Here is a 22579-nt window from a genome sequence, read left to right as displayed (position 1 = left end):
ATATGAATTATTTTAATATGTTTGAAAGAGGAAGTGTCATCTATTGGATGAACAATGACAAATATATTTTTACTATACAAAATTTATTGATATCTGGACTATTTGTGTAATGGTAAGCGTAACGAGGGTGTATAACTCTAAATCCCAACTTTGAGAGGTACATCAGACTTTTTTTCCCTTAAAATAAAGACGTTGTGTTTTGTATGGGATAATTGTGCAAAAGACGAGTTTTAATAAAAAATGCGTTATTTTTTGGAGGATCCGACATACACCTGTCAACATTTTTGAAGAGTCCGAGCAACAGTCTTCAACTGCGAGAGCAGCAAGTAGTTGGAGTTGATTCATTTTTCAATTGTATGCATTTTTTTCATTTGACATAGTCAAAATAATCCTTATGTTCTTGTTATTATGCTCAACATGTTGCCATCAGATGGATATTTTTATTGTTATTAGCTATTGACCACATTGCTAAAGTTGTGTTCTTTTCTGACCATATTGCTAGTAATAAGCTAATAGTTGGAGAATCAGGCTGAAGTAGGATGATGGAAGAAGAGAATGCTACTGAACGAGGCACCGATAACATTAAAAATAAAGTTTTAGAATCCTCAGATGGCTCGAGTTGTGCACGAGGACAGGACAAGACAGAGAAACAGAAAGTGGCTGCTGCTGCTGCTGCTGAAGTTCCATACTATAAGTTGTTATCTTTTGCTGATACAATGGATCATGCATTGATGATTATTGGTTCGATCACAGCTGTTGGTAGTGGAATTAGTTTTTCTATGATGGCTGTACTGTTTGGAGAGATAGTTGATTCGTTTGGAATGACTCTGGATAACGATAAAGTTGTTGGTGAAGTTTCTAAGGTACAATGTATTTTCAATAGAATGCTATTCTGGTTATGTTTTCTTGATGATCTATCGACCGTCTGTCATAGTCCAAATTCTAGGAATGTATGGTCGTTTTGTCCCTTAGGATATGACACATCGTTTACTTGTCCTCTGTCTCATATAACACTTCAATTTTCATTTCATTTCCGATGTGTGATTTACCTAAGGTGTTATTCTGTTCCCTTTCTTCAGAAGCTTGCCAATCCTCTTCTCGACCCGTCCTCATTGGGCATCATAAACCCCCTTAAGAACATAGTATCCTAGTTTTCCCCCACCATAATAGGAGTCTAACTTTGATATCATATTTGTAACATCTCGAGTCCATGACAGGTAAGGAAGTGACGCCACATTGAGCCTGAAAGTGCTTATACCATGAACATTTGTATCTGGTCTTATATATATTGCTCTTCACTTTCCTTTCCCCTTCTGATATTGGATTTGCGTAAGGTGTTATATGCACCCTTCTTCGGAAGCTTGCCATCTTAAAATGTCCATATCAATCCATCTGTCATGAATAGATACGGGCGTTTTAAGCTGAAGAAGTTCTGATGAATTGACAAAGTGTTATGTCATTGTAATGCTTGCTTCTCTGTCCTGTTTTTTCAGGTAAGCCTTAAATTCATTTATCTGGCTCTGGGTTCAGGTCTTGCTACATTTGTCCGTACGTATACTTACCATGACGATATACTTGCTTCTGTTATCATGGCATTGTTAAAGTAGTTTCTCTTTAAGACCAAGAAAACTCAATACTCATATTAGCATCTTTTCAGAGGTGACTTGCTGGACGGTCACGGGGGAAAGGCAGGCTGCTCGAATCAGATGTTTATACCTGAAAACTATCTTAAGACAAGATATTGGATTTTTCGATCAGGAGACCAACACTGGTGTCATTATCGAAAGACTGTCTAGTGATACTCTTACTATTCAAGATGCCATTGGCGAAAAGGTATTTCTTCAATACAGGCTCATGTGTATCATTACCATTTGATATATAGCCTGCATTCACATTAAACTGCAGGTTGGAAAATTTATCCAGATATTATCTACATTCCTCGGAGGATTAGTTATAGCTTTTATTAAGGGGTGGCGTCTAGCATTGGTCTTGTCATCTTCGATTCCTCCACTTGTCCTATCTTCTGCTGTCTTGACTATTCTTCTGGTGAAACTAGCATCGCGTGCACAGACTGCTTATTCAGAAGCTGCAACTGTGGTTGAACAGACAATAAGCTCAATTAGAACTGTATGAAGAATTGGAAAAAAGACACTTCCTTTTTCAATTTCAACTATTTCAAAAGTTCTCATTCACTAAGCTGCGTTATGATCATGCAGGTTGCATCATATACTGGGGAGAGAAGAGCTATTTCTGAATATCACAATTCTCTGAACAAAGCTTACCATTCTGGTGTACAAGAGGGTTTGGTTTCAGGGCTTAGTATGGGTGTGTTCTTTTTTGTTTTCTATTCAAGTTATGCTTTAGCAATATGGTATGGTGCAAAAATGATATTGGACCACAAGTATACTGGAGGAGATGTGATGAATGTCATGATGTCTACGCTGACCGGCTCCTTGTAAGTTCTATTTGGATCTTCTTTGTTGTATGTTTAGTTTCTCTCGCTCATAAGACAGACTGGAGGCTACACTGACAGATATGGTATACAAACCAATAAGTTACCGAACATGTATTGATGACACTGATATGTATACTAAGCCTTACTTTTCTAAATTATATCTGCTTATTATTGGTCTTTTATTCTTTGTTTTCCTTGTAATTGCAGTACTTTAGGACAGGCATCTCCATGCTTGCATGCGTTTGCTGCTGGAAAAGCTGCAGCATTTAAAATGTTTCAGATAATAAACAGAAAGCCGGTCATAGATCCTTATGATATGAAAGGACGGAAACTTGTTGACATTAGTGGTGACATTGAACTTAAAAATGTTCATTTCTGTTATCCAGCAAGACCACAAGAGTTCATATTTAATGGTTTTTCTGTGTCGATACCTAAGGGAACAACGACAGCTCTAGTAGGACGAAGTGGAAGTGGAAAATCGACTGTGATCAGTCTTATAGTGAGGTTCTATGATCCACAGGCTGGTGAAGTTCTGATTGATGGTATAAATATCAAAGAATTTCAGCTTAGGTGGATCAGGGGGAAAATTGGCCTTGTTAGCCAAGAACCTGTGCTGTTTGGTTCAACGATAAAGGATAATATTGCCTACGGGAAGGATGATGCAACACTTGAAGAAATTAAAGATGCAGTTCGACTTGCCAATGCATCCAAATTCATTGATAAATTACCTCAGGTCAGGCTCTAGTGTTCTTTCGTTTTAATTTCCATCAAGTTATAGCTATCTAAAGTTCTTCTCAATAGCTTATAAAAAATGTTTTTGGCCATTATTCCTTCTAATTCAGGGACTAGACACCAGAGTTGGCGATCACGGAAGTCAGTTATCCGGAGGCCAAAAGCAAAGAATTGCTATTGCAAGAGCTATACTGAAGGACCCCAAAATTCTACTTCTAGATGAAGCTACAAGTGCTCTTGATGCAGAATCTGAGAGGATTGTTCAAGAGACATTGGATAGTATCATGATCAACCGAACTACAGTAATCGTCGCACATCGCTTGAGTACAGTAAAGAATGCAGATGCAATAGCTGTACTTCAGGAGGGGAAGATCATTGAAAAAGGTGTGTTGAATATTCAATATTTTCCAGCAAATTGGGTTGCAGATGATAAAGAAGACAGTAGAAATGCATGTATGTTTGTTTACTGGCGAATCTTGTCTTATTTTAGAATGCTGATTTCTTATACCTTCCAAACTTTTAGGTTCCCACTTGGAACTGATGAGAAATAAGGAAGGAGCATATGTTCAGCTTATACAGTTGCAAGAACTTAGCAAATATTCAGGAGAGGAAGATTCAAATGAATTGGATAGAGAAGAGATCATCATAAATCCTAACAACCAATCAAATCACCAGATTTTCGTGACACGATCATCAAGTAGGCACTCATCGGAAGTTGAGAATAGCAGCCATCATCCGTCATCCGTTTCAGTTAGTGCAGTAGAGAAAGCAGTTGGTGAATGTCATGATCCTAATTCAACAGTTGTATTGAGGAAGGATAAAGACAACACGTTTTATCGTTTGGCCTTAATGAACAGATCAGAGCTTCCAGAATTATTACTTGGTTGCATAGCTGCAGTGGTCAATGCTCTAATATTACCTATTTACGGGGTACTTCTTTCTCATGTTATTAAGACTTTCTATGAGCCAGCTCCTGAACTCAGAAAGCATTCAAGATTTTGGTCATTGTTATTTCTTGGTCTAGGATTCACATCTTTACTAGCAAAACCCTTGAGGACGTTCTTTTTCGCTGTAGCAGGATGTAAGTTAATCAAGAGAATTCGCCTAATGTGCTTCGAGCAATTAGTTTACATGGAGATTAGTTGGTTCGACAGAAAGGAGAACTCGATTGGTGCAATTGGCTCCCGACTATCTACAGATGCAGCATCTGTCCGAGGTATGCTTGGAGAGTCACTTGCTTTGCTTGTTGAGAATACTTCAACAGCTATAGCTGGTTTAGTTATTGGACTTGAAGCAAGCTGGCAAATGGCACTCATAATGATAGCTATGGTGCCGTTAATTGGACTACATGGATATCTGCGCATGAAATACACTAATGGCGGTGGCGCTGATGTTAAGGTTTGCTCCAAACTTCTGTTCTAACAAAATTTTATAAGTAAAAGTAGCAATTAGTGCTTATGCAAGCAAAATTTTCTTGTAGAAACTATACGAGGATGCAAGTCAAGTTGCTAGTGAAGCAGTTGGAAGTATCAGAACAGTGGCTTCTTTCTCAGCCGAAGAGAAGGTGGTGCAATTGTACAAAAGAAAATGCGAAGGTCCAGTTAGAGCTGGAATAAAAGAAGGGCTATCGTGTGGTGCAGGTTTTGGTTTTTCGATGTTCTGCTTGTACTCTGTCTATGCTGCCAGTTTTTATGCTGGTGCTCGATTGATTGAGTCCGGTAAGGTCACATTTGCTGAGGTTTTTCGGGTAAGTCTCGAGAGGTAAACAGAGAACTCTTTTCAAGTCTCTCTTTATAAGTTCCTTCTCTGTCATTTAACTTTCCTACTTCTGAATTTCAGGTTTTTTATGGTCTTAGCTTGACAGCTACCGCGATTTCTCAATCAGGTAGCCTTGCTCCCGACTCCTCGAAAGCCAAAACTGGTGCATCTTCAATCTTTGCACTTCTTGACCGACAATCCAAGATAGACTCGAACAATAACTCAGGAATGATATTGGACAATGTGAAGGGAAACATTGAGTTTCAACATGTCAGTTTCAATTATCCAAGTCGACCTGAGGCTCAAGTCCTAAAAGATCTATGCCTAGCCATTAGCTCTGGCGAGGTAAATTCTAATGCATTATTCATAGAACCACTTAGGGAACAACCACAACGTTACACCCCAAAACTATACGGAGCCCTTCCGAATGACCTAGAATATAGTCTACCTCACTCTTTCTTGGCTAGTCTACGCGATTTGACAACAATTGTGATGAAAAAATGTTATCTTTCATGTTAGACGGTTGCTCTGGTGGGAGAAAGTGGGAGCGGAAAATCAACAGTTATTTCCCTGTTGCAAAGATTTTACGATCCGAATTCAGGCCTAATCACATTAGATGGACTAGAAATTCAAAAGCTGAATGTGAAATGGTTGAGAGAACAAATGGGACTAGTAAGCCAGGAGCCTATATTGTTCAATGACACAATCAGAGCCAATATAGCATATGGAACAGAAACTGATGCCACAGAAGCAGAAATATTAGCTGCTGCTGAGTTAGCAAATGCTCACAACTTCATCAGTGGCTTACAACAGGTACGCCTCAGTCTCAAACAAGTGAGATCGACTATATAAATCTTCATTTCTTCAGTTAAGCTCAACATTTTCTAGAATTTGCACATATCAGACAGATAAAGAATCATCATGTAACAATGTGCAGGGCTATGAAACAGTAGTTGGTGAAAGGGGCATACAACTATCTGGTGGACAGAAACAAAGAGTTGCAATTGCAAGAGCTATAGTAAAATGTCCAAAAATACTACTACTAGATGAGGCTACAAGTGCGCTTGACGCGGAGTCTGAGAAAGTAGTTCAAGATGCACTTGATAGAGTTAGATCAGGCAGAACAACAGTTGTGGTGGCTCATAGATTGTCAACAATTAAAGGAGCTAATGTTATAGTTGTAATCAAAGATGGAGTAATTGTGGAGAAAGGAAATCATGAAACTTTGGTTAATAGACAAGATGGTATTTATGCTTCTCCAGTATCAAAGTCTTCTAGCACTATGAAGTAGCAGCTCGGTGCACAAAACATCCCGCATTCACACAAGTTCCAGAAAGGGTTGCAAACCAATGTTATGCGATGTGGCGGCAGTGACTGATTCTACGGCTTGAACTCGTGACCTACAAGTCAGATAGAGACAAACTATGAAGTAGTACATGTTATATAGAGATTGATGACTTTAACTTTTCCCGATGATTTTGGCTCCCTGAAGTATGACTTAAATCTAAAGTACATGTTTGTGTTATATAGGTGGAAAAAAACATCGTTGCATTATTCAAAAAGTTGCAAGATTCATTCTTCTATCTAGTTTAAGAAACTCACGCCACCAGAAAAAGAAAAGTATCAAATCGAATGAATATATATACACATGGTTAAGTTAGTCAAGTCGGGTGATTTTTCTATCTTTTACAAATTGCGGATTTAAATCATATTCATACAAACTATATTCAAATTCAAAATATTCTTTGTAAAAAGTATGACTAGATACAATTTCAGCTTCAAAAATTTTAAATAATGTAATTTATTTTTTATTTTTCATAACTAAACACCTACGTAATTTCACTAAATTTTCATCGTTTTTGCACATTGTATATAATGTACATACGTACTGAATATTTTATGAAAGAAAAATCTTTAAATAGTTGGACGTAATATTTTTTTAAATGAATTCTTTTACATAATCTTTCTAATATATATATATATTTCGAAACTTACGTATTGTTGCAAGTGAATTTACTTGATGATGAAAAAAAAATATAAACTAAAAACACACAAAATTTAAATTTTGAAAATGAAAGATTTATTTCCTATTCATATCCTTATTCTTAGTAGTAACTTTGATCTTCTCGTTATATCTAAGACATGATCAAATTAAAAAATATTTTTTTTTATTGGTTCAATAAATTTCTTAACAAAAAAATAAACCGGACGATGACTCTTGTTATTTTATTAAGGATGTTTTTTTTTGCCTATAGAAAGATGTATATTATTTGAGTAGTAGTCAAAAACTCAATATCTATCTCAAAACCCCCAAAATTTGGGGGGAAAAAACGCGGGCAGCAGTTCTTGAAATTCAAAAAATTGGAGTTTTGGAGAAGAAGAAGAAGGAAAAAATGGATTTTGATGATTGGGAATTGAGTGTAGAGGAATTGGATAAACTTGAAAGAGATGCCCTAAGGCAAATTGCTGAGCGGAATGCATCTTCTTCTTCTGCTACGACGAGTTCCTGTTTGCAATCATCTCGCCTTCAAGGAGATGTTAATGGTTCTGGGGTTTCATATAAAAGGGTCAGTTTTCATTTCTACTCATGTTTTCGGTGATACCCATTTGGGATTTTTCAACTTTGTTTGATTTGTGTGAAGTGTGTATTGTGTTTCGTAGTTCGATTATTGCACTATTTTGTTATAGTTACTGTTCTTTTTTTCTTGTTTAGAATGGTTTATGATTCTTTCTGGAGTATTTTGCTGTGTTCTCTTCAATTTCGTTATTTAGTTTTTCCATTTGCGTTGATATGCTTTTCCTTGAGCAGTGAGTTTATGGGAAGCAACCTCTTTTATCTCTGTTGGAGGGGTAAGGTCTGCATATCCTCATTAGATCCCACTTGTGGGATTATTACATTGGGTATGTTTTTGGAATTATTCCACCTACGTTCTTAAGGTTTCAAATTGAAAGGGTTGATTGTTTGACACATTACGTTACGGATATTTGCATGTTTTAGTGTGTTTTTGTGGTATCTTTGAAGAATTCAGCAACTTTGGCATCCATATTATGTAACTGTATTTATGTGTTGGTGCAACTTGAGCTAAAGTATTAGGCTTTTTCTGATAAGTAACTAAATTATTAGCTTTTCGGGTTCTGTTGCAGGAAGATGTGTTATCTGCTGCATCTATAATAAGACCTTCATCAGGATATGATAAGGGCTCTGGTGAGTTTCTTGCATTTTCCATCTTAAGGTGCTTATATCTGATTTTTCAATCTTTCTGACTCTCCTGTATGCCTGTCCTCCAAAACCCCATGACAAATAAAAAGGGAAAAGCTCTGTTGGAAATTCTGGGCCTCATAATGACAATCACTTGAAACAGCTAACAGAAAAGCGCTATGCTAAATTTTTCCTTCATGCAAGTGGAAATATTGCTGCAAAGTTTTCATATGACCAGGTAGCTATTGGCCTACTTGCATTATTTTGTTGAAGAGTTCCATTTTGGATTTTTGAAACAAGGTGGACCTTATTTTCTACCAGATACTTGTTGAAGCTTGCCGTAAAATCCCAAAAGCTAGTTGGAGTGCAAAAGAGAGGTATTCTTGTCCTTTTCTTTGTTATGCTTCCTCCACCCTCAGTCTTGATTTTCCTTACAAATAGGTGTAGGCAGGCAACAGAACTGCTGCTACACCCCCCCCCCCCCCCCCCCAACTTAAGGACAACAACACTACCAAACTAGTTAGTGTCAGCAAATGAATCCTCATTTCCAATAAACCCCGATAAAGAAGAGATATGGGAATTTAAAGTCTAAAAGGAACAAAAAGCAATGTTTTCTGCGATTCTACCCAAGTACACAAACTGATAACAAATACTTTTTCATTTTATTCTTTATTCTTGTGACCTGAAACTGCCTTATTGTTGATGTCCAAGTATATTTGCAATCAGAATCGTAAAAAAGGAGGAAAGGCTAAAGAATATTTGTTTTCTGGGAAGTACTACTCTCCCATCTCTTGAATAGCTTCATTCTTAACACAATGAATATTTGTTAAGTTTGTAGGTCGAGGATTAGGTAGAAGGGTAGCAGTTAGTTGTGTCTTTTAGTACTTTCCTGAATCCTGAGGGAGAGGCAGGGAGCTAGCCTCCTTTTCTCATCTTTTTCTTATTCAGTAGTCTTACCTTGTATTTGCATGCTATCTTTTTCTTCAATTTTACTACTAACTGTTACTTCGATTGTTTTGCTAATCTTGTTATTTGTTGTTATTTTCCTTTCTATCCTGTTATGATTACACTTCTTTTGACCCAAGGGTCTATTGAAAACAACCTCTCCACTCCACAAAGGTTGGGGTAAGGTTTGCGTGCATTCTACCCTCCTCATACCCCACTTGTGAGATTACACTGGGGATGTTGTTGTTCTGGTGCTATCCATATTAGAATGTGGGTTGGCCAAGAATCTTAAATTATGTTATTCAGGGATAATTTCGAAATTTAAATGCAGTGACGACCTCTTAAATGTTGCAGGTTGTGGATGTTTCCTTTGTCATCGTTGTCTGAAGCAGAAAAAGTTTTCCATGAAATTGCTGGCTCCAATCTAGAGGTAAGGATTTTAAATCCTTTTGGTCTCCCGGAATTACAGTTTCCCAACTTCAGATGAGACTATAAAACTATTAGGAGTTAGCTTCGGTGGACCTTGTGCATATTTTTCTTCCCATAGAAGCTGGAACTTAAACGTTAAATCCTTTTTTGCTCCTCATTCAAGCAAGCTAATTTTGGTTCATCTTTTACCTGCAAGTTGGAGAATTTAGATCCTCTGGTGCAACGTGCCATCGCTGCTGCTTCTGTGATGCCTGACCTTCGAGGTAAAATTCACTGCTACTCTGCTTGATTACTACCATGAAGATTATATGGCGATGCTTATCATTTAACAGGTTAGCAAAGAAATACCAGAAATTGCACCATCTTTCTTCTAGTGCTTGGAATGAGATTCCTGATCAGAATAGGGAGAGTAAATTCAAGAATTAGACGCTGCACAGGTTGAACAACTGGTTCAACCATTTTAAACAAATTCTTGTATGCTGGTTCTTGTGTCATTTTAGGCCCATGTATTTGATGTTGGTTTGCTAAATGTATTGCTCTCAATACCTATAAGACATTCCTTCTGATGGTATATATTGTGAAAGAAGTTGAGCATCCAATCAAAACATTAAGGCAATGGTTGGGTTTCTCAAGATCTTTATGCACCTTTGGAATCCCAATCCTTTACCCAATCCATTTAGGTCAATTTGTGACTCAACTCACTTCTGCAAGTATAAATTGATTTCTGGGTTCACAAGTTAGCTTCAATTTAGACTTATGAGAGTGAGAATTGACTTGGCACAGATTTACCATGATTCCATGTGAAAGAATCTTAATATGTAATCAAATGCTGAAGGCAACCAGTGGAATATCGTTAGACCTTCATAAACATCCTTAGTAGATCTTATCCAGTTCATATTGGAAGGGTCATGTTAGCATATTTTTTTATCACGCTCTTGTTTCCTAGAATTTTATAGAAGGACATCTTATCCTCATCTATGTAACACCTGCTTTTATATATCACGAAAATGTTCATTTTGTTTAAAAGGACAGTTCGTCTAGTATGCTTATTCAATTCCTCTTTTTTTTTACCAGATCATTATGAATTTATTCCAAATAGTATTGAAACAAAGCTGTTGCCTTTTCAACGGGAAGGGGTTAAGTATGTTGTACAACTCTTTTAAAGTTTTCAAGTTTTTCTCTCTATTAGTCAATATGACCAAGAGAAAGGGCACATTTTTCTTTGACTAGAAAGAAAGGCTAACGTTTTCCTATTTAGATTTGCATTACAACATGGAGGGCGTATCCTGTTGGCTGATGAGATGGGACTTGGAAAGACTCTTCAGGTTGTGGCTAAAACTATGTCAAATTGGATGTTAGTTTATAGTATTACCTGCTACATCATGATGTTTTCATATAATGACAATATCAAGTTTGTATTAATTATTTACTTAGGTTGCAGCCTTTCACTATATTTGATATGGAGTTGTTTTTTCCTATGATGTCCTACTTTATGTCCTAGTTCTAGCTTGATAGCTTGTTGTCAGCCTGAAAGGCCATATTGAAGTTCATGTGTAAACCCCAAAATGAGGTCGTAAGCACTGAAGGGTTTGAATTATGTAAGGGCTTCCAAAGGGTTTGTAAAGGTCTTGGGCCTTTCACCCATTGCCTTAAGGTTTCAGGTTGGTTGCTTAAATTATTTCGCATAACTAGTCGATATTTGATCCCGTGGAGAAATGGTGTTATTCGTTTCCTGACGTCTGTATGAGCACTTGCATTGCTTTTATCTAACCATAAGAGATACCTCGAGATGACATTGCTGCATCCAAATGACTAGATCTAACTCACACCAGCTAAACAGCAGCAACAAAGAAACCCAGTATAATCCCAAGAGCAGGGACTGGGGTGGTAGGAAGTACACAGACCTTACCCTTTCTTGAGGAGGGGGGGAGGTTGTTTTGGATAGACCCTCGGCTCAAAGAAATATGGTAGAAAATTAGGAAGATTCGAAGTAAACAAAGCAACAAATAGTAATACACATTTTCAACATTATCTTTGTCAAAAAAAAAACTATTAGTAAACACATTGGAGAATAAGAAACTATGCGGTTACTATATACTACCTAAGTATGCCTTGGCAGAAGATTATTTTTGTTTCTTTCAAATCACAACTATATGTGACATAGGTAGTTTGATTTTCAGCTAGCATGTGCTTATATTCCTCAATCCATAACTGAATACACATAGACCAAAAGTATTGACATATTTTATAATCAAGTTCCTGTAATCAGAATTTTCTTTGACATGCATATTTGGCTACCCTATCTCTGTATACCGTACATGCTGAATTTCTGCTTACATTGCAGGCTATCGCTGTGGTTTCATGTGTCCGTGAATCATGGCCAGTTCTTGTTCTTGCTCCATCTGCCTTACGGCTTCACTGGGCTTCGGTAAGTCATGTTAATATTTGTAAATTATCAGTAGTTTTGCTTTTTTCTCACCGTCTTTGGTGCTTTAATGCAGATGATTCAACAGTGGATGAACATCCCGTCATCAGAAATACTTGTATGGTTCAATACCTTTTTTACTTTTTTTGTGAAGATGGAGTGAGTTGTTTGATGTTTTAGAATTATCAATGATCTTGAGATCTAAATATAATGATTTTCACAAATACATTTAGTATCATGTTGCCTGCATTAGTCTTTACAATTCGGTCTGGGAAGTCAGGTGTACTTCAAAATTTAGCTCTACAAAATCCTTGTTTTCTCATGAAAAAGTTCACTCGAGTTCCCAGATATCCTCAATTTCATTTCAAGTAAAAATTTCACATTTTTGTTGTTGCACAAGGAAAAAAGATGTATATAATAAATTAGTTTAATTTGGTGGTATAAATATTTAGTATATTGCAGTTTTGTGATAATTCATACCATGGTGAATACTTAAGGATGTTGAATCATTAGAATATCTTGTTCTTATGTTTTAAATGTCAAAACTTTCTTCAGATATGATTAATTGGTTGATAGATTATGGAGAAGTTGTAATAGCAAGAAAATGAAGCAAAAAAACACAAAATGTTAAGGATAACTGAAAGTCAAGGACAGCAATAAGGTGCCAATCTTAAAAAAGTGTTGGTCAACCTGATTAATATGGCTTAATTTGTTGTGTTTCCGTGTTATTAAATGAGTATTTCCTTGAATTCATGAAATCAAGTTTTACAGTACACAATATTTGTTCTCTTCATTCTTTTTACCCTTCAGATTTTCTACATTGTATAAAAGCATTTCCTATTAGAAACCTCAGTTGCCTCGGCATATTAGCAATGAGTTTTATGCTTCTCGCCTAGCCACATGTTGCTCCTCTAGCCTTTATGTGGCTGATTTTGAAAGAGAGGAACAGGAGAACATTTGATGGGGTTGAGAATATCATTCTATACTTGAGGAACAACCTCATGTTTTTAGTTTCTTTTTGGTGCATACACCAGGTCCCTACTAGCGTAGATGATTGGCATAGATGCTTTCTTCATTTGGTATGAGCAATCTTTTCTATTGACAAATCTCTTTTAAGGCAGATGCTGCCTTCTAGTCTTTTAAGTTCATTCAATAAATTGGATTGAAAATACTACTTTTCCCTCTAAAAGAAACATTTATTGCACCCTATCTTCTTTGTCTACCATATTGTTTTATATGGAAAGAAACTAATTTCTAAGGGGCAGTTTTTTGATGTTTTTGTGGTGCAATAGTTTCTAATGGACTACTTTGCACGCATAATTCATCACCATAATCTCATTCTCTTACCCAGCCTACTTTGATGTGGATTATGATTTATGAGAAGCTTTTTGTTGCTATTCAGTCACTAGGTTAGTATGAGTTGATTAACATTTTTACCTATCCATGCAATGGAACCTGCAAGAGTTGATGCCACTAGAAGTGCATTTACTGTAATATTACAAGCTTTTTGCATTTCTAGTCTCCTGATAATTAATTTTTTTCTTTTATTTTATATAGGTAGTTTTATCTAAAAGCAGCGGTTCAAATAAGGGAGGATTCAAAATAGTTCCTCCAAACACTAAGAAGTCCATTCACCTTGATGGTGTGTTCAACATAGTATCATATGACACTGTACCTAAGCTTCAAGATTTACTTATGGCATCAACGTTTAAGGTAATTGTAGTACATTATATACATTATATACAAGGTTTGGCATCAGCTATATTCAATCTTCTTATACCTGAACAACCTGAACCCTTCGTAACTTATCTTTTGATAGACCGTGATGCATGGATCTATGTGTTTGTCTATTTCTTGTAAGTGATATAACAAGACAGAAAAAAAAGGGACCATTGAGTTATCTGGATTTTGCTCCATTCTTACTTGTTTGGATACCCTTTTGTTATATAACGATTGCAATGCGGTGGACATAAATTGCCATTTCATTTTACTAAGTTGAGGCTCGATGAATTTTGTTTGAGGTGTTTCCTTGTTATGTTGGGTGGACTACTTAGAGGAAATGATAGATGGCTTTGATGGGCTGTAGAACCCTATCCAGGAAATCAAAGAACCTTTTTGTTATCTGGAATTTTTTTCTATTCTTATTTGCTTGGATACACTTTTATTGCTTCAGTGGCAACACTTGATTGGTTCACTTTCATGTGCTGCTTTTACACTTTTATATTAACAACTAATGTCTTGAGCTGTCAAAAGACAATTGGAAAATCATGATAGTGTCAAGCATCCCTCATGATGCAGGAAATGGGTTATTGTTCAGCTCGAGTCATGCAGGGGGTGTTATCCCACATTGATAGTGGAAGTGGATTGTTGTCACCTTGTATGGTCTTGGCTAGTTATCACCTCATGAGCTAGGTTTTGGAGTTGATTTAGATCCTGGACCCATTTCTTAACAGATAGTAAATACAAGAGGCTTACTGGTCCCGTACTGTTACTTCAGTTCGATGTTTGGATATTGATACTTATCTATGCTCTTGATTATTTTGTTTAGGGTAAGTTCATTGTGTTGGATGTCACGGTTGTATTTTCATGCTATTTAATGATTGTTATCTATGATGATTTGTTTATTCAGGTTGTTATAGCAGATGAATCACACTACTTGAAAAATGCCCAAGCAAAAAGAACCAGTGCTTCCCTTCCCTTATTACAGGTCTTTTCCTTTATTCTATAAAGAAATGGTCTGCATGCATTTTCTCTGTGTTCAGGGGTGGGAGTTGGTCCATATTGAGATCTTATCCAACGGTAAGTCAATGGAAGTATTACTTTTCAGAAAAAAAGAAAAAATGTAGACGGCCATATCACCACAGTGACCTGTGTACGGTACATGTAAGGCATCTCTTGATACTTCTTACTGTTAACTTCATCCATCTAAATAGAAAGTAATTGGATGTATCACTTGTGAAAAGAGGCACACATCAATTAGTCTGGTGCACCACCCTGAACTGTATGCAATATATATTTCAAGATACAATTTACAGCAGAGAATTCCACACAACCTCTTCCTTTGTGACTTTGTCTAAAGCTATCTCCAGTATAGAACACATCGAAATGAACAAGAAAAGAAAAGAAACAAAAAGTATCAGTTGGACCATGGACAAATGGATCTTGAATAACGAACTTGCAAAACAAAATTGGTTTGATATTCCCATCCAAGTTGATCAGCATACATTTTCACCATATGTATAAGTTACGAGTGGTCCTGATGAACTTACACGTTGACTGCTGCAGAAAGCTCAGTATGTGATATTGCTCAGTGGAACTCCTGCTTTATCAAGGCCAATTGAACTATTCAAACAGGTATATGTTCAGCTTTTATGATCAATTAAGTATTAGGCTCCGCATACAGTTTATAATGGCAGTCGAGTTTCAAATTGAAGTTCTTGTGAGCTAAAATTTTGTGCTTTCACAGCTCGAGGCCTTGCATCCTACTGTATATAAGAACGTGCACGAATATGGCAACCGCTATTGCAAGGGTGTAAGTCAAAATTCTCCTGGATCAGAAGCCGCCTCCTGAGATCTTACAATAATTAAGAAGTGCTCTAACAGGTTAGCTGAACATTCTAGGGCATCTTTGGAGTTTATCAAGGTGCAAGTAATCACGAAGAGCTGCACAGTTTAATCAAAGCAACACTGATGATTCGACGACTGAAAAAGGATGTCCTTTCTGAACTCCCTCAGAAGCGGAGGCAACAGGTATAAATTTTAGGCTTACATTTGATGGTTCTAGCTGCATGACTTCATCTCATTCTCTCTCACTTTATTGCAGGTTTTCCTAAACTTGGGGGAGAAGGAGATGAGACAAGTTAATGCTCTATTTCGTGAGGTACTCCTGATTACCTTTGTGATTGCGCTTTTGTATAACCCTGCCCACCCTAAAATTTGAATGGGCTTTTAACCAGAAGTGCTGTTTCCTCTGCGTTCTTTTATCGTCTAAGTTTATGCGTTGAATGACTTCAATTCTTCCGGAACCTCTTTGACTTTTCAACTGTGAATACCTTAACACTTGCTGTGGTATTTTTCACAGTTCACTTAATATTCTATTACTCATTTCTGAAACTTCCTTTTCTTAATTTGAATTTAAAGATTGGAATTTAGTAAAGTAAATGATGTCTGATACTCCCTGTCCAAAGATTGTACTGAACTGTCTTCAATAATTATGCCTGATTTTCCTTGATTTCTGAGGACGATATGTACTTAATCTAATGTTGTGTCCTGTAGTTGGAGGTCATTAAGGCGAAAGGCAAATCAGCTCAGTCCGAGGAGGAGGCTAATTCTCTTAAGTTTGCAGAGAAGAGCCTCATCAGTAAGGTACATTTGCAAACTTCTGTCCTGATTTTTTTTTTAAATCAGTTTGAGAGTTGATCTCTATATCATGGACTCTTGAAAATAGTATGTCTGGTTTTTCTGCATAATATGCTTCTCTCTGTCTCTTGATCCTTAAGAATTGACTCACAAAATATCCCTTTCTCCAAAAAAATGCTGTTAGAATAGTGCTCCTGTGTGCAGGCGGTTTGAAAAGCTTTCCCTCTTTTGAGGCTAGTGGATCACATTTCCATGACTAGTCTCATGCATGTCTTACCTGTAGGTAGAAGATTCAAATAAGGAGGACCCTAGATCATAGAATCTCTTCTTATCTATAACTTATTTCAATTGGGAAGTTGAAAACCAGGTTGAAGGAAAAGCTATGACTTCTCTTCCCCCAAACATTAAAAGATCTGTTTTCGAACAATTCGTGTTCAATGCCAGCAGATACCAATGCTTCTCCCATATTCCTACTATCATTAATATATTCCTTTAGAATCTTCTAGTATCTTGTAAGTATATTAAGTATGATTTACTCCCTGTAATTAACTACTTATGTATTTGATTCTCTTTTTTTTCTTAGAACATGTGCACTTAGCTTTTTGGATTATTTTCTTTTTTTTTTCTAAAGCTTGATTTGCTGCTTTATTGCTAGAATTGATATATTTTACTAGAGTTGTAACCCCTATACTTTGCTTGTTGGGCTGCAGATTTACACTGCCTCCGCTGAGGCCAAAATTCCAGCAGTTTTGGATTACCTAGGAACCATGGTTGAGGTGAGATGATTTTTTGTGTCTTCTACATCCTAGATATTCAGAATACAAAGTGAAAGCATCTCCAACTTCTGTATTGAAGTGTTCTTTATTTATATCTTTCATCATGTTGGTTTAGAAAACAATATCATCTGCGAGGAAAGGGAATATATTGTTCTCATGTTGAAGAGCAATAGAGAAAGATAGCATCAGAAAATGTTGCATTTAGTTAGATAGAAGAAATAAACTACAGTACCAGATACATAACCTAATGACCTATAGATAAATTAGGATATAGGGAGCATTGTTGTAACTCGATGAGTTCAAAGCAACTAAGTTTCAACTTGAGTTTTAGGTGGCTAATGACAACAGAGGTCAACTAAGACTTGTCTAAATGTACAAATTCTATAAACTACTTTTGAGTCAAGTGCGAGGTTCAAGCTGTTAAGCAATGCTTGGAAGGTCCTCATATCAGTTCTATCATTTAACCAAAGAGTGCTCTGACATGCAAAATGCTACTGCCTTTTTTCTGACAACGATTTATGCTGTGTGTAGAGCAGTCGCACATCTTCTCCAATATGCTCACATCTTGCTTGTTCATATGAACTTTGATACTCTTTTTATGCTTCTTAATGTGGTAACATGGTTTCTTCAAACATGCAGGCAAACTGCAAGTTCCTGATATTTGCACATCATCAATCAATGATTGATTCAATACATGAGTATTTACTTGTAAGTTTTTCATATTTTAGTAGATTTTGAGAATTATAGACTACTTGAACATTCCCTTGTTTTGCAGAAGAATAAGGTTGGTTGTATTAGGATTGATGGCAGCACTCCATCAGCATTACGACAAGATTTGGTGACAGATTTTCAGAAAAAAGAAACAATTAAGGCTGCAGTGGTAATGTCATTAATGTGTTTATAATTAGTCAAAACAGTGTAATTTTACTGTCGGAATGATTTCCTTATCGATCCTTAAATACAGTTGGAAAGTGATATTATGTAGGATGGAAAATAATATTGTTATAACTATTGAATTGTAGCTTTCCATCAGAGCTGCGGGAGTTGGGTTAACGTTAACAGCCGCAAGCACAGTGATATTTGCAGAATTATCATGGACTCCAGGTGACCTTATTCAAGCCGAGGATCGAGCTCACAGAATTGGCCAGGTGAGCTACAGAATGTATAATTATTTCAGGATGACTTCTCTGCTTGAATTATTTTCAAATCTGCTAGGATTCCTGGCTTGGCTTGTTTTTTGTTGCTGCAAGCTCAAATATTCGATGGCCAGTATTGACCACACTATACTTAAAGAATCACCCTCTCCAGGACTCTCTTTCCACTTGAGCTTTGTATATTAAGAATGCGTGTGTGATTAAGCAGTCTTAGCCATGAGATTCATTGATGTCCAACTCCAGCTTCATCCATTACAATGCTCGTTTGCAGAGTCCTTAAATTCATCTTTGACATGCTTACCTCGTGATGGTTCCTTAGCACTTAATGCACCCAAAAATAGAAAAATAAAATGAGCATAAACAGCAAGACACTGATTCATTTGTCTTTATAAATAAAAAGTAAGACACTGATTCATTTGCGGTGTTTTGGTATTACCTGTCTGGATTCCAATACTTTTGTTTAACTACTGATTTTATGGGTGCCCCTGTGTGTCCATTTATCAGAAGAGCTAACCAAGAATTTCAGAGTCAGAACTTAAACAAACTTCCTTTCTAGGTGTCCTCTGTCAATGTGTGTTATCTGCTGGCGAATGACACTGTTGATGACATAATTTGGTATGTTCCCTTGTTACTAGTAGAGAATTCCGATTTATTCAACTCTGAACGGATACCAAATTAGAAACTACGGTGTAATGGTTATGTTTACGTCTCTTGTGCAGGGGTGTCGTTCAGAGCAAGCTTGACAACCTTGGACAGGTCTTCTTCTGTTTAATTCTTTATGTGCTTGAATACTTGAGGTACAAAACTGACACCCTAAGCTAATAAATCTACAACTGTATATAACAGATGCTTGATGGCCAGGAGAAATCATTGGATGTTTCGACTAATCAGTCCCACAGCAGCTCTTCAAAACAGAATACCCTCGACTCCTTCATAAAGCGCTGTAATAACTCACCACCTCAGGATCCCAGCAAAAAACATTGTCTTCAGTAAGCCACTCAAGAACAAATATTGAACCCCCATCTTGTATGCACATTACTGTATATTCGACTAGTGGTATGATACTGTTTTTGCAAGTAGTATGGTGTATTCCCTCATTTTTGTCTGATAGATGTAGGCTGTTAGAAATGCAGCTTTATGGTAAACACATTTTTTGTTTCAACTATTTTATCGCCTTTTTTTTTGTGTATGTTTTGAATATCAGATGATTATTGATATCGATCAATCAACTACGCCTTAATTTCAATTTTGGGTGTACATTTTCATGTCTTCAAATGAGTGTGTTTAGTCCCTTTCTATATGTTATATATGATATTTAGCATTTGTTAAAGATTTACATGCAAAGTTCAAATCATTTGTAGATTAAATCATACATCACAAGGACAAAATTATACCAAATATAAAAAGAACCATCTCACTATATAATGATAATATTCACATAAATAGCAAACTTTATCTATATTGCTGATATTTACATTACAAAAAAAGATTCAAACTCATTGCCAAAATCCCAAAAAAACCTACCTACTATATTGCTAATGAAAGAAAAAAAGATTTAAGGCAAAGCATTGGCCAAGCCTACTTCTTGATATCTGCCAAGTAAATTGGCTGCAATTAGACTCACATCCTCTAAACCAACCCCAATACATAGAGAGTTACTTGTAGTTGGAGCAGAGCTAACAGCAACCGAGTCACCGGCTTGGAAGGCGTCCGAGATGCTGCTGCTGCTACACCCTGAAACTTTGACATTAGGACCAACTTTACACTTTCCCATGCATTTGCAACCAGAGACTGCAGCTTCAATCCCAGCAACGCGTTGGAATTCTTCTAGTAACGCTCCAGCGCCCAATCGCTTGCATTTACCACCCATACATACTTCGATTCTCTTTGTACCCTCTGCTGTTGTCGTTGTAGCTGCTGCTATAGATGATACATTAGACCTAGTGCCTGGTGTGATACTGCTGCCTACATTGCCAATGTGACAATCACTAGCTTCCAAGCAGCATTCGCCTTTTTGTTCAGGGACTGAAAACTCAAAACTTGTCGTCTTCCCAGTTGATTCCTCCGTGGTAGTTGATGGCATGCTTGAGATCTCTACTGTTGTATCGACTTCTGGAGTTGAAAGGGAAGGGTTTAGTGTTGCATTATCAAGTGCTCGATCACACGCTTCAGGAATTGTTTGAGCAAGTGTTCCGATTTTCAGGCTTTTCATGTCAACCAAATTTTGACATTCATCATCACTTGAATCACTCGATTCTGAAGACGAGCTTGAAGATGATGACATTGCACAGCTCCTTGTGTTGCTCTGCACTTCACTTGCTGCTACTTTCATCTTCATTTGTGCTTTTTCTTCTTTTCTTTTCCTCTTCAACTCCTTCTCCTCTGCCTTCAACTGTTGAAGCTGTCCCAACAATAGCTCCGCCGCCTCCTACATAGAGATAAACAACAACATAAATAAACTAGAAGAGCAATCACTAAATGTACTAGCACGAATAGCCGCGCGCCTCTACAAAAAAATCACAACTCCATTGTCTTCCTACTAACTAAACTTAGCAAATCAACAGGGGAAGGAGTTAAACATTGGAGGATTAACCAAAACATGCTGTTAAAAGTGCTAATCATGTTAAAACAAAATCGATTACACTGCAACAATCATCCAATGTACCACTTCAAAAGCTTCAATCTTTTTGCCAACAATGTCTAGTAAGATCTAAGCGTTTACAAAATTGCTATAAGTTTCAAATGAACTTCAACATATAACAAAGGCTAAACCTATTCAGAGACGAATCCAGGATTTTTAAACTCTAGTCTAATCCTACATCGATCGAAAGTACTTGATTCAGATGAACCAGATATAACAAACAAGGCTATGTATAATTGCTAAAGCTAGTAACCATAATTCATAAAAAGAAAAACTTACCGAAATTGTCTTCCCTTGAACTTGATCAACCAAATCAACATCACAACCGAACCCTAATCCCATCCCATTCAAATTCGACAAATTCTTCGTCAAACCCTTAAGTAATTTCATCTTCTTCTTCGTTTTCTTCAACTCCGCCATATCCTTCTCTTTGTTCTTCTTCTTCCCACACCTAATAATTCCACCTCTACCAGATGAATAATACTCCAAACAACCCTCATCGTAAAACCCACAACCCATTGATTTCAAACTAACACGTGAAACACTACAACTACGATTCAACGGATTGCTGCTAACTCCGACACCGGCGCCGGTGACTGAAGGAAATCGGCGTAAAACTCCGGCAGAGGCTTCCATTATGGATGATCAAATTCTTGTTCAACTTTACACTGAACAAGAATTTTTTTTTTCTTTCCTATAAATTTATAATTTTTTTTTTGATTATATAGTTTGAATAACTGACGTAACTGTTTTCTGACGTGGAGGATTTTGATTGGTTAAAGATGAGGTGGATGATGATGTGGCATGTACACCCGCTAAATTGTGACAGTTTTAAGTTTCCCACGTTTTTACTTCTTCCCGCCACGCGTTTGTGGTGTTCGTTGAACCGTTCGATTGAGGTTTGGAAGAATCGACGGCTGTGATTGTGCCAGATAAGTGACACGTGGTGATGTGAAATTGATTACGTGGCATATTCTGCGGTCTCAGTTTTTTTTTCTTTTTTCATTTTGGGATGTTAAGATAATTATCATAGCAAATATTTTATCAATAGAAAATATAAAATACTTCCTCCATTTTACATTTTTTAAATAGATGTTATTTCTATATTTTAATTTTATTATTACCGGGAGATTTGAATTTGAAAGTTTTAATTAAGAGCGGAGGGGTTTTAATGATTTTATTACATATTACGTTGATAAATATTTATATCACCTTAGTGTAATGTTTATATACACTCTACTAAAAGAGATATTTAAATGCGATAATTTTTTTTAAATTGCAGTGTTTATGATCGTGAAAATATTTAGAGATTTTTAATTAATTATATGCATATTAAACCATAATAAACGAAAAGGCTAAAACATAAAAAAGAAAATTGTTGATTGTGTACATGTTTACTAGCAAAGTTTGAAAAATAAGATATTAATTAGAGATTTAAATTATTAAATTATTAAAATAAAGATAAGGTATTAAACTAATTAGCTTTAGAATTTGTTAAAAGTTACTGTAGGAGCAAGCAATTAATATCTTTTTGGGGTTTCTTTGCTTGGACGGCTTAAAAATTCTCCAAATTGAAAAAAAAAAGATTATTTATTCCTTTCCTTAATCAAGTGTGAAATTAACAATTTACAACTCTTAATTCTTTTTTCTTTAGTTAAGCTAACTTTTATTTTACGTCACGTAATTCTTTGTATCGAGCCTAATAT

The 22579-nt window shown here is 36.4% G+C and overlaps 3 protein-coding genes across 4 annotated transcripts; 2 read left to right on the top strand and 1 right to left on the bottom strand.

Annotated features, from left to right (window-relative positions):
- The first annotated feature begins 481 nt into the window (after positions 1–481).
- Positions 482–6525, top strand: ABCB17 (ABC transporter B family member 17). The gene is made up of 12 exons (XM_004253109.5): positions 482–863; positions 1494–1548; positions 1658–1833; positions 1906–2127; positions 2217–2455; positions 2663–3188; positions 3298–3571; positions 3711–4585; positions 4668–4934; positions 5027–5290; positions 5465–5758; positions 5883–6525. Exons 1-12 carry the CDS (start codon positions 540–542, stop codon positions 6234–6236), a joined length of 3870 nt encoding a protein of 1289 aa, XP_004253157.4. The 5' UTR covers positions 482–539; the 3' UTR covers positions 6237–6525.
- A 610-nt stretch (positions 6526–7135) lies between these two features.
- LOC101251457 (uncharacterized) lies at positions 7136–19478 on the top strand. 2 transcript variants are annotated; one of them, XM_004252910.5, is made up of 24 exons: positions 7136–7512; positions 8090–8150; positions 8255–8382; positions 8466–8521; positions 9444–9519; positions 9715–9781; positions 10593–10659; positions 10777–10843; positions 11863–11946; positions 12020–12061; positions 13501–13656; positions 14573–14650; positions 15229–15297; positions 15410–15475; positions 15565–15693; positions 15767–15823; positions 16219–16308; positions 17013–17078; positions 17718–17786; positions 17854–17958; positions 18101–18226; positions 18789–18847; positions 18952–18988; positions 19079–19478. In XM_004252910.5, exons 1-24 carry the CDS (start codon positions 7339–7341, stop codon positions 19223–19225), a joined length of 2076 nt encoding a protein of 691 aa, XP_004252958.1. In that variant the 5' UTR covers positions 7136–7338; the 3' UTR covers positions 19226–19478. The 2 variants fall into 2 exon arrangements, with proteins under 2 accessions (XP_004252958.1, XP_025884482.1); XM_026028697.2 differs by lacking the exons at positions 18952–18988; positions 19079–19478 and having other exon boundaries at positions 18737–18843.
- Positions 19479–19633: 155 nt separating this feature from the next.
- Positions 19634–21555, bottom strand: LOC101251763 (thioredoxin (TRX)-like superfamily protein). The gene is made up of 2 exons (NM_001366383.1): positions 21153–21555; positions 19634–20660 (listed from the first exon to the last, which is right to left on the bottom strand). The coding sequence occupies exons 1-2, from the start codon at positions 21507–21509 to the stop codon at positions 19788–19790; spliced, it is 1230 nt and encodes a 409-aa protein (NP_001353312.1). The 5' UTR covers positions 21510–21555; the 3' UTR covers positions 19634–19787.
- Positions 21556–22579: the final 1024 nt, after the last annotated feature.

This window comes from Solanum lycopersicum, chromosome 12 (assembly GCF_036512215.1).
Source record: "Solanum lycopersicum chromosome 12, SLM_r2.1".
NCBI classification, from domain to species: domain Eukaryota; kingdom Viridiplantae; phylum Streptophyta; class Magnoliopsida; order Solanales; family Solanaceae; genus Solanum; species Solanum lycopersicum.
The sequence above is the reverse complement of the archived record's forward strand: the minus strand, read 5'-3'. Positions and strand labels throughout refer to the sequence as shown.

Bases quoted from the DNA above. Each gene is read 5' to 3' on its own strand.
- LOC101251457 (XM_004252910.5), top strand. From the start codon at position 7,339: ATGGATTTTGATGATTGGGAATTGAGTGTAGAGGAATTGGATAAACTT. The intron at 15,694-15,766 runs GTATAAATTTTA...ACTTTATTGCAG, and splicing joins CTCAGAAGCGGAGGCAACAG to GTTTTCCTAAACTTGGGGGA. The intron at 15,824-16,218 runs GTACTCCTGATT...TGTGTCCTGTAG, and splicing joins TTAATGCTCTATTTCGTGAG to TTGGAGGTCATTAAGGCGAA.
- LOC101251763 (NM_001366383.1), bottom strand. From the start codon at position 21,509: ATGGAAGCCTCTGCCGGAGTTTTACGCCGATTTCCTTCAGTCACCGGC. The intron at 20,661-21,152 runs GTAAGTTTTTCT...ATCTCTATGTAG, and splicing joins TTCAAGGGAAGACAATTTCG to GAGGCGGCGGAGCTATTGTT.
- ABCB17 (XM_004253109.5), top strand. From the start codon at position 540: ATGATGGAAGAAGAGAATGCTACTGAACGAGGCACCGATAACATTAAA. The intron at 2,128-2,216 runs GTATGAAGAATT...ATGATCATGCAG, and splicing joins CAATAAGCTCAATTAGAACT to GTTGCATCATATACTGGGGA. The intron at 5,291-5,464 runs GTAAATTCTAAT...CTTTCATGTTAG, and splicing joins TAGCCATTAGCTCTGGCGAG to ACGGTTGCTCTGGTGGGAGA.